Raw genomic sequence first — 11,699 nt, 5'->3', positions numbered from 1 at the left:
TAATTTAGTTGGTTATTTAGTTTGCTGTAGTAATTTCATATTTTAAGTTAAATATTCACTAACCAATCATGGCTCCAATCAAAGTCAGTACCTATGAAAGGTTGACGCTGCTAGTTAAGAATAGATTTACCAAAATTCTAAAAGAAGTTGAAAAAATAGTTAAGAGCGAAATCCCTTTAACTCATGTTGTTCAACGTACGTTAAACAGCTATCTGAGCGAAGTTTCCTAAAAACGGAATGACTTCAAAGCTAATTTAGCTAGGATCGTGGAGGTTGCAACGACCGAAGAATTGTCCGTGGAAAGACTCTCTACGGATCAAGACGAAATTAACGACCTTTTCGTTCAGATTTCTGGTTTGATAAAGTCCGCTATGTCTCCTGAGGAAGCGCCGTCAACACCGTCGGTACACAGTGAGCGGCAAACCCCCCTAGCGACGCTGTCACATATCACTCTGCCGCGGCTAGAGCTGCACCACTTCTCTGGCGACCCCGCCAAGTGGGTATCCTTTATCAACTTGTATGATAGCACTGTGCATCGCAACACCGCCTTAACAAGTGTAGTCAAATTCCAATATTTGCTCTCGATTCTTTCTGGCGAACCCCTCGCTTTAATCAAGAATTTCAACATTAGTACAGCAAATTATCTAATTGTGTACAATATCTTACGTCAGCGTTATCACTCAACAAGACGCTTGGTTACTCTACATTTGAATCATTTGATAGATTTACCCGATGTTAGCAGTCAGTCAGTACGAGGACTCATTCGTGAACACTTTCCATGAACACAATGAGGCTTTGAAGGCCATTGAGTGTGACGTAACCACACAAGCCAACCCTTTGCTTTCAGCATTGTTACTTCGTAAATTAGATGGAGATTTACGCAAACGTCTAGAATCTTTTAGGTCCTCGAACGAAGAGGAAACACACACTTTGCCTACAGTCAAAGACATAATCTTGTTTCTGAACACAGAATGTAACATGAGTGAAGATGCAGACCTCCACTCGTCAGCAAAGAAAGCTCCAGTTAAAGCTTTCAATCAGCGATCTCAAAAGGTCACGCGGTTTGAAGACAAACACAAACCCACCGCTTTAGTAACAGCTCACAATATAAATAGTAACAGTTGTTTTGCTTGTGGTAACTCTGATCACAAAATCCATGTTTGTCCCACATTTCTAAAGCTTTCACCAGCTGAAAGGTTTCAACTTGTAAAACGAGAACGAAAATGCTTCTCGTGCTTGAGAGATCATAATTTGCCTCAATGTCAATCATCGCACACTTGTAAACGGTGTCGCAAACGACATCACACATTGCTACATCTCCAGTCAGGCGTGACTGAGCGAAGTGAAGCGAGCAATTAATACTCGACACGTCATCAATCAGCTGTGGAGCGACGTCACAACACGACTCATCATCGATCGATACCACAGCCGAGAGTAGCGGGAATACCTCCTCCAGCTGACGTCACGAGTCCCACTCCAGTCACGCTGTCTACGACTAAGACACTGCCACCTGTGCATCCGCCACAACAGTTAACGGTACTCTTAGGTACCATCTTAGTAAAACTAACTGCTGAAAATGAACAGTCCCATGTTTTCCGCGGATTACTGGATTCCGGAAGTACTTGTAATCTAATAACGTGTCAGGCAGCCTCATTGCTAGGAGCAAGACGTTATCATTCAAACATTCAAATTGCTGGTTTATCACAGCATGCCTCTAACACACGTGGCATGTTATCTCTTCAAGTCAACACTTTGTCAGGTCAGCTCATAGCTCCTGATCAGGAGTTCCACATCTTGGATAAAATATCTGTGAACCTCCCAAGGGCGAAAATAAGTCCAGAGTTGTCGCATCTAGTTAAGCATTACACCTTAGCGGATCCGACTTTTGACACCCCTTGCGGCATTGATGTATTGTTGGGTGGAACCATAATACCCACTGTCTTCACACAAGAAAATCATAGTTTAGGACCGGGACTGCCACATCTGATCGGCACTCAGTTCGGCTTCATACTTATGGGAACAGCTCCTTGTGTCACCCCGACAGAGCCAGTTAGTAACTATTCGATTGCACTTTTGTCTACTCACGACAACTCGCTTCACACAGCATTACAAAAATTTTGGGTTCAAGAGGAACCGCCTATCATCAATCACAAAAGCATTGAAGAAATAAAGTGTGATGAACTTTTTGATAGTACTCATACGCGAAATGGAGACGGACGGTATGTTGTTCGATTACCGTTCAAAACAGAACCCAGCTGTTTAGGCTCATCTCGAGCAGCCGCAGAAAGACGTTTTGTATCCTTAGAAAGGAAGTTTCAAACCCAACCACAATTCGCTGAACTGTACAGGAATTTTATGAAAGACTACAAAGCAACAGGTCATATGACACTTTTGGATAAACATCACGCCGACGAACCGCACTACTATTTACCCCACCACGGAGTAATAAAGGAAAGCAGCTCTACTACCAAGCTAAGGACTGTTTTTGACGCAAGCAACAAGACCACTTCAGGTTTGTCCTTGAACGACGTGCTACTAACTGGAAGGAAACTACAACCAGACATTTCCAGTATTTTAATAAACTTCCGCTCTCACGCTATAGTGTTTTCATGTGATATAAAACAAATGTATCGACAGATCTTAGTGCATCCTGAAGATCAAAACTTTCAGTTAATCTTGTGGAGAGAACAGGAGATATCTACTTTTAAGCTAACAACAGTGACATATGGGATGAACAGTTCTCCATATTTAGCAATCAAGACACTCTCGCGGCTAGCAGAGGACGAAGGACACGCCTTCCCGGACGCAGCCTACGCATTGAAGCATCACACCTACATAGATGACATTGTGACAGGAAGTGCTTCACTAGAATCAGCTATCCAACTGCAAGACCAACTCATCCAGCTACTGGCGAAGGGAGGATTCGAGTTGAGAAAATGGGCTTCGAACGAACCCCGACTTCTGGACAGACTACCAGCTACTCATCGTGAGACGCCTCGCTTTCTGCAGGACTCACAATCTACGCAGTTCTCTATTTTAGGACTCCATTGGGATCCAGTTGAAGATTACTTTCGCTACAATTTCAAACATCAGAGAGGTAGCTTAACTAAGAGACATGTGTTAAGTTTAATAGCCAGATTGTATGACCCGTGCGGCTTCTTATCACCACTGATAAGGATAGCGAAAAGTTTTATGCAGCTCCTTTGGACACGAGGGCTCCAATGGGACGAACAATTGCCACCTGAACTAGCTGAAAAATGGCTATTGTTTGTGAACGACACACGGGATCATCTGGGTGACATCAAAATCGATCGCGTATTTCCTCTCCACGCCGCCAGCAGCATAGAACTTCATGGGTTTTGTGACGCGTCTGAAAAGGGCGTCGCAGCCGTCATTTTTATCAAGTGTAACCAAATGAATGAGGCCCCAGTGATAAGACAAGCCATGTCGAAAACTAGAGTATCTCCATTAAAGAAGATCACAATACCACGCCTTGAACTCTGCGCAGCACATCTGCTGTCAAAATTAGCTACTTACTGCATTCAACAATTCAGCAATATTACTTTCAATCATGTCATGTTATGGAGTGACTCAACCGTAGCTCTACACTGGATAAAAACACCACCGTATCAGTTGAAAACATATGTAGCAAATAGAGTGGCAGAAATTCAGAACACATTTCCGTCACGGTTTTGGAATTATGTCACATCAAGCGACAATCCGAGTGACGTCGGATCACGTGGCCTATTAGCATCACAATTGAAAAACCATACATTATGGTTCGAGGGTCCCCAGTGGCTAAAACTGGACCGACAAACTTGGCCTCATTTCACCTTCTTTGAAGATAAAAGGGAAATCGAGAGAGAAACTAAAGAGTTTCCTCTGAGCGTATTACAAAGCTCTATTGTTGAACATTGGGAAATATTCACCAAATTTTCCTCTTGGAATAAATTGATCAGAATTATGGCCTATATTTTAAGATTCATCAACAATTGTAAAAATGGATCTTCAACTAACAAATCAAAACTATTGTCTGTTATTGAATTGAAAACAGCTAAACAAAAAATCTTTAAGCTTGTACAGCAAACAGCATTTTCTTCAGAATATTTGTTGTTAAAAAAGAATGAGCAGTGTAACAACGCAATCCGGAAATTGCAGCCTTTCATCGATGAGGCGGATGTTATTCGCGTAGGTGGCCAGCTAAAAAATAGCCATCTAAATTATGAGTCACGACACCCCGTGCTACTACCAAAACAACACCCAGTAGTAAACTTGATTATCGATTACTACCACCGGATACACCTGCATTCCGGACCACAGCTGACTCAGGCTCTTCTCTCACAAGAGATATGGATCATCTCTGCTCGCAGTGCCATACGTTCACGTATTTTCAAATGTACTACGTGCTTTCGTCACAAGCCTAGAAATATAACACCACTGATGGGTGACCTACCTGCCTCTCGGGTTCCACCCTCAAGGTCTTTCCACTTCCTATGGAATGACAAATGTAAATAAACAGTTTTGTTTTCAAGAGTTTTGTTTGTAACTTTGTGTTAACTATGTTTTATATATTTGGTTTTATCAAGTTTAGACTAAGCGTGTTATTACCATATGTATCTTATTCCATAGCCAAGATTTTATTTTTTTTCTTTTTCTCTTGAAACCTTATAATGTTTCAAGGAGGCGGGAAATGTTAGGTTTTCATATTTAGTCATATCAATTAATCAAATCTTACGCATTAATATAGTTTTTACTAATAATTAGAATTGTATGTTATTTAGAACTGCTCTTTGCCCACCATTGTCCGATACCATTTTTATTATAAGCCATCTATTTCCACTTATCTTTGTACACACACACACACACACACACACACACACACACACACACACACACACACACACACACACACACACACACACACACACACACACACACACACACACACACACACACACACACACACACACACACACACACACACACACACACACACACACACACACACACACACACACACACACACACACACACACACACACACACACACACACACACACACACACACACACACACACACACACACACACACACACACACCCACCTGCATTCCAAATCTATAGTGGTCCGATCGTCACGTGGTATGAGGTGACTTCTGCCGACCAATCAGGCATCCAGGACGCGGACAAGAAAAGCTCCCCAAGGCATCTCTCCAGTTCTTCTTCAGACTCCGTCTCGCTAGGTTGTACGTCAACACCAGCTTTAACCAAGTTCGGGCCGTGCCCCTTTGTCTTGTCTCTTGTGAACCGCAAGCCGTTCTATGGCAGTTAACAGTCCCTTCGAGCCGGACATTATTTGGTTAACGAGCCAAAAGTAACTTTGTCGCAACGTTCGTGAGTGAACCGAAAACAGTGCCAAGTGAAGGTGGAATCTTCATCCCTCAGCAAGGACTCCACCAGCACAACGGTTCCTTGGAATCAACCCAGGTCGAACTGCAATCAACCCAACTTCATGTGTGTCGAGGTATCAGACAATGGACGGTGCAAGGTAACAGTGTTTCATCATTCTTATTATGGTCCTTCGCAACTAAAGACAATCTTCCTCCATTTTATGCCGCTCCAATGGATTAGCTCATTTTTAGGCCACAGAACACAAATCGTCCAAATCTCAAACAAATTCTCTGAACCGATTCAGCTGAGCTATGGTGTCCCTCAGGGATCAATACTCAGTCCGATTATTTTCCTCATCTATGTCAATGACATGGAGTCATCACTACTGCATGGAAAACTTGTGCAGTACGCTGATGACACGACACTTTGTTTCACCAACAAATCAAAAACTATTCTGGAACAGCAAATTTTTCTTGACACCAACAATTGTGTCCAACACTTTAACAGCCTCAACCTCAAAGCAAATTCTTCAAAATCAAATTTCTTGACTTTCGCGTTGCGATCATGAAACTCCAATGACGGGCCAGCCGTGTTATTGGATGACTTTTTCCTGGAGGAAGTCGACTGTTCAAAATTCCTCGGAATATTCCTGGATCGGGGATTGACTTGGAATTATCACATTGATCATGTTTGCTCAAAACTGGCCTCGGGCATCTATGTATTGAGGTCTTTAGCCAAATACTGCCCCAGTCAGGTACTGATGACGGCTTATTATGGCTTGATCTACCCCCACCTCACCTACGGTTTAGTGCTGTGGGGAGCCAGCGCAAACTATCATTTTTTCAGGGCATTCAAATTGCAGAAGCAAGCGATTCGCATAATCGCACAGCTAAGGTTCAGAGAAACATGCAAGGAAGCTTTTAAAAAACTGCAATTGTTGACTCTGCCGTGTCTCTACATCCTAGAGACAATCTTTTTTTGTATGTTTAAATGTGCCATGACACGTGGCCGAGACATACATTCGTATGGGACAAGAGGCAGAGATACCTACCGAACTGGAAGTCACAGGACGGGGGTTTACGAACACTTGCCTTCGCAGGCAGGAGTTCGTTTTCTCAACAAGTTGCCAAATTCAATCAAAAACTCCCCAACGCCCAAGGCATTAAAAGCTCGTTTAAAACGCTTTTTAGCGTCTCAAGCATTTTATAGTGCTGACGAGTTTATGGCATTCGACTGGGTGACCGCACAATTGGAACACTGACAACCAGCGTTGGAAAATGGGGAAATTGGCAAGAGTGAATGTGGGGCGACTGAATTTGTGTATGTTTGACTGGTCTCAATGTGGAGTGATTGGTCCAAATTATAGAACAATGACTATTGCTATACATTTTTGTAATGTTCTGGCAAAATAAAAATGATTTGATTTGATTTGATTTGATTTGATTTGATTCCTTTCAACCAAGATTTAAAAATCCTCAACTAATTCGGACATTTTTGGACAATTTAACAGAAGAAGAAAATCATTTTAACACTTGTATTTTGCTCTAATTATGTGCCCTTTTTTCCTAATATTATGTTTTGTGATCTCATTCGTATTTTTATTTTTCCCAAACGACTAAGAGTTATTCCTTAGAAAATCAATGTATGGGCTCCACCTGCTCAGCTATCGAAGTATGAGTTTTTAAATATTAGACATTTTATTGGTCCTTCGAATAATTGCGGTCCGCCAAGCCGGATCTAACATATCTTTGGGTCCTTCTGACCGGATATCACACAGAGTGTGTTAATGTTTCGAGAAGAAATAAGGTTTATGACTACGAATTCCTGATACTCATAAACAAAATTTTCGCATTAAATGGTAGTTTTATTATAATGTCCCTAATTCATTTGAAAATGTATTTGTCAATGTTTGAAATATGATAAATGTGTTCACGTACATGGAAGTGTTATAATCCACATACCTGTTTAAAATCACAAATTCAAGTGATACAGCTAATAATATAATTGATCTTATAAAACGTTCGTAATATAATTAGGATTACGAGCCCTTGCTCCTGTTAGGGGTATAATATTATGTAATACTAATAATATAATGTAATAATAATAATGCCATATGTATAAAATCCAGTTACTTAACGAATAAAGGTATTGCAAATATTTTGAAAGACACTTGTCTAGCTGAAAATAGACTTGTTGTGAAGTTGCTGAAACAGACCGGGAAAAATTGCTACGACGTATTTCTATACCAAGTTATGGCAAAAAATAAATGAAAATATATAACTGGCACACTCCAAAGTTTGGTATTCATACACCTACGGAGTACATACCCACAAATACTACCACTTAAGCACTTTATTTTCTTCCCAATAACTTCGAGGAATCGCTATTAGGCATTAATTTAGTGGGGCGGTCCAGCTATAGGCCCATTTCGACTACTCTGGGTAACTGAAACCTCCAGGTGGTTCCTCTTTTTCTTTGCTTCTCGTAGCTTCACTATTACTTTTGCTCTAAATTACGACATCGTGTTCCAGATGGACTCGTTTACCAGTATCTCTCCAATGATGTTCACTTGAGTCGGTTCATGTTGAAGAAATTGCAGCAGGGTCCCCCGTTTCTGTTGAAAACGTGGGAATTGAAAGAATACATGTTCCGCGTTTTCTGAGGTTTGATCGCATGCCGGGAGGAAGTATCTTCCAGCCTAAAGCAATGTCGATAGGCTCTTAAATCGCAATATCCTATTAGTAATAATTACGTTAGGTAATCGATCGTATATGACGTTTCATAGAAGTAGACCGAGCACGGAGCCTTGTAGGATGCCTCCCGTTATAGCGTGGGTCCGAGGTCCCGTCTCTGTATCGTACATCAGGGTTCGATCCCTGAAGTAACTCACGATTATACGTCTGATATACACTGGGACAAACATCCTTCTCAATGCAACTAGGATGCAATCCCAGACGTGTATTACGACCAGAGTGACAATGGCACCGTACTTCTTGGCCTCTTTCTTCCATCGCTTGTCTGAAATGACTTTGAGAGCGGCGTCCATAACAGTGTTAACGTCATCTATGGTTGCTCTTTTCTTCCGAAATCCTTCACGATATACCCCGTCTTTCAGTGAAATCCTGCAACTGGTGTAAATGAGACTCTCCAGTTCTTGCCTGCCATGTCTAACAAAGAGATCGGTCGGTAACATGGCGGGTCATCTCGTGACTTTTTCCCTTTCAGGAGTAGGGCCAGTTTCTGCTTCTTCTATCGGCTTAAAAAACTCTCTCATCAAAACAGTCGTTAAGCGTCTTTAGGATTACCTCTGGTCCTAACCTATTGGTAGCCTTAAGTGGGACATTTCGTGTCACCAATTTTGCTTCAGGCCTTCAACAACTCCTCTTGCCAAACAAGCGATCCGTCGAAATAAAGAATAGGAAATTCCTGTGGGCAAAACCTACCTGATGGGGAAGCAGGGTTCTCACTATCCTTTCTAGTAGCATGAGGCGTCCTAGCTCAATGGTATGGTTATTGAGCTCCCCTTAAGTAGCGACATAACTATTTTATACGGCCTTCCCCTTGGGTCGTCGTCGACCAATTCTCACAGCTCGATCCAGATGCGTCTTTCCATGTCTCATGTGGCGTTCTTAATATGCCCCGGGCTCTTCGATGCCTGTATTTAAGGCTTTCGTAATCGTCCCGACCATTACTACACTGAGCCTGTCTCCACGTACTGTGACACAGGTTTCATAGTCCAGCGATCTTTTCATTCCACCAATACATCGGGGGGTGGTGATCTCTTTTGAATGTCTTACGTATTGCCGCATCGCAGGCATTAGCAATCAGTAGCGCAAGTGATTTATTTCTAGCTGCGCGATTTTTTGCATCATGCCACTAAAGGAATCAAGGTAAAATGAACTGGAATCCCACCTATATGAACTTCCTTTTCTGTTCTCCGTCTTTGTTACTACACAACATCAAACGTGGTGACCTGGTAATCCCTATGGGATTAGTGATCGCTCACTTCACGAATTAATTCTGGAGAGTAGCCCCTCACTAGCATAGGTCATGTATATAATAGAAGATCGTTAGTTCTTATTTAACGTTGGGTTTGTGCAATTGTTCAGAAAAAACCTCCATAGGGGAGACGTGGTCTAAAAGGCTCTTTTGTTGGTTTCTCTGCTGTCCCATTCCTTTGCCCTTGCATTAAAGTTATGGAAAATTATTAATGGTTGCTTTCTTCCCGCATTCTCTGCCAGGTTATTCAGAAGGTCCTTGCATTCCTCCTGAGATACACTTGGTGGAGCATAAATACTAGCACATATATGCATCTTATAATCTGACCCATGAGATTCCAGCCTTTTATTTTTGTGGCTTTTCCTAGATGAAGATTTGTCTGCATACCCAAAAGTTGCATGGCTATTAGATGTGCTCATTTGATATGCATGCTCACGAATTATGCCTGTACCGGTACTGTTTCGAGAGAATTGAAACGTAGATATTAAACTCTTTTACTGTTCGTGTATAACGGTATAACTTCTGTGTTTATATCTGTGCATTCGTTTGTGTCTTTGTTTTTGACTCGATTTCATATTACTGGGCCATTTTAGAGAAATTTTACATGGACATTCTAAAGGTACCTGGTTAATATATGATACAATATAACGATACAATATATCGTTGTATTGTTATTTCAAAACTGTCTTCAGACTACGGCTCACTGGCCTTAAAAACTCCCTTTTCCATTTGATCAGAAAGCAGTAAATGTATTTTTAATGACCTCTAAAAGTCTAAATTATTATGAATAATCATATTTAAACATTTAACAGATAATTTAGTAAATTTTTGTTCTTATTTATCTGTCAAAGCCAGCTATAGTTTACAAACATCATGAAGAGTTCAAAAGCTTTGTTTTTCCTGGTCTTTTATATCGCAATTTTAATAAACTACAGTTATATGCCATAATTTTTTATATAATATGTGTGATAACTGACATAAAGTATCTAAGTTCTTACTGAAATGCATGAGATATTGGAAATAAATTAAAAATTGTAAAAGTATGTATAAAAAGAATTTTCACTCTTCGACTGAAATATATTTTGGTAACTATCACTTATCTCAGGATTTCTTTGGAATGCTACTTAAATGCTTATGGTATCCTTATCTTTCAAAATGAAATTTGCGAGCGAACTAATATTATTACATGTACACAAAAATAAACTAACTGTTTTAATTTTAAAAGTACGATAATACTGAAAGCTAAAATGTTGGTAAAGCTTTAAATCCTACAAAATGACATGATATCCTGTAATATAAAACTGTATAGGTTCTTAACGTAACGGATCTATGATACATGAAATATAAAACAGTACAATAATACATTTGATACAGAATGTTATAATAAATTAATATAACTGAGCATCTCAATGTTTTTACTGGTCTGAGTTAAACACTCACTTCCGTTATACGCGTGATAATTTCCGTTATAAAAATGCCTTTCTCAGTAGCAAAATTATAATTCACGAGCTATGTCCGTATTAATAAAGCTCCGTCCCGTAATCGTTACTATAAAGAGACATTATTGTAAATATTAATAAAATAAATATTGTACAGTAAACGATTAAAGTTCTTATTTGTTTTAAATGAAATACTGCAATAAAGTTACACGTGCATATTTCGTCCAGTTAAGCAATTTTTATATTATTATTTAATGTCTCAGATTAAAGCTAGTTTGTTTGGGGCTGTTTTAGGTGGATTCGTTTTATTCATATTTACAACATGGTTGCAACATCTCATGGTAACTATCCAATATTCATGTAACCAAAATGTATGATCGTCCAGTTAAAGGGAGTTATTTTTATTTTGTAAACAATTGGTTAAGTTTGTTATGAAAGAAGGTCGTGTTAAGAATTAGTACATTAGGACTATCCTTCTCTTAATATGTCACTCAGGCGATATTCATCCCAGGCAGAGTGTCATCACACAATCATCATGGCGTTATATTAAATTAATACTATCAAGTATAAAGATTAAAATCTATTTATTTGTGTGTAGCGTATGTATTTCCGTATGAAGGAAAAGAGTAAGACTTAATATTGCTATTTGATAAAGACAATTAAATAGTTAGTCTTCCATACATGTTACCGCGTTTTAAGTTATTACAAATATTCCATATTCACTATTAAAACGTGTGTGAAAGAAATAATTTATCTTACAAATACCTTGTCTTTTGCAATAAAAATGTATTCGAACAAACGGATTCAATTTCGTTAATACTGAAACGAAAAACTACTTCGAAATACAAAGGTGCTGTCTAGTCTATATCCA

The 11,699-nt window shown here is 39.8% G+C and overlaps 1 protein-coding gene across 1 annotated transcript; it reads left to right on the top strand.

Annotated features, from left to right (window-relative positions):
• The first annotated feature begins 371 nt into the window (after positions 1-371).
• LOC124353908 lies at positions 372-8,052 on the top strand. The gene is made up of 5 exons (XM_046803965.1): positions 372-500; positions 724-1,135; positions 1,382-3,888; positions 4,159-4,384; positions 7,922-8,052. The coding sequence occupies exons 1-5, from the start codon at positions 372-374 to the stop codon at positions 8,050-8,052; spliced, it is 3,405 nt and encodes a 1,134-aa protein (XP_046659921.1).
• The last annotated feature ends 3,647 nt before the right edge of the window (positions 8,053-11,699 follow it).

The sequence above is a fragment of the Homalodisca vitripennis genome, chromosome 1 (genome assembly GCF_021130785.1).
Source record: "Homalodisca vitripennis isolate AUS2020 chromosome 1, UT_GWSS_2.1, whole genome shotgun sequence".
NCBI classification, from domain to species: Eukaryota; Metazoa; Arthropoda; class Insecta; order Hemiptera; family Cicadellidae; genus Homalodisca; species Homalodisca vitripennis.
Note: the sequence above shows the minus strand (reverse complement) of the source record. Positions and strands in the feature narration are given on the sequence as shown.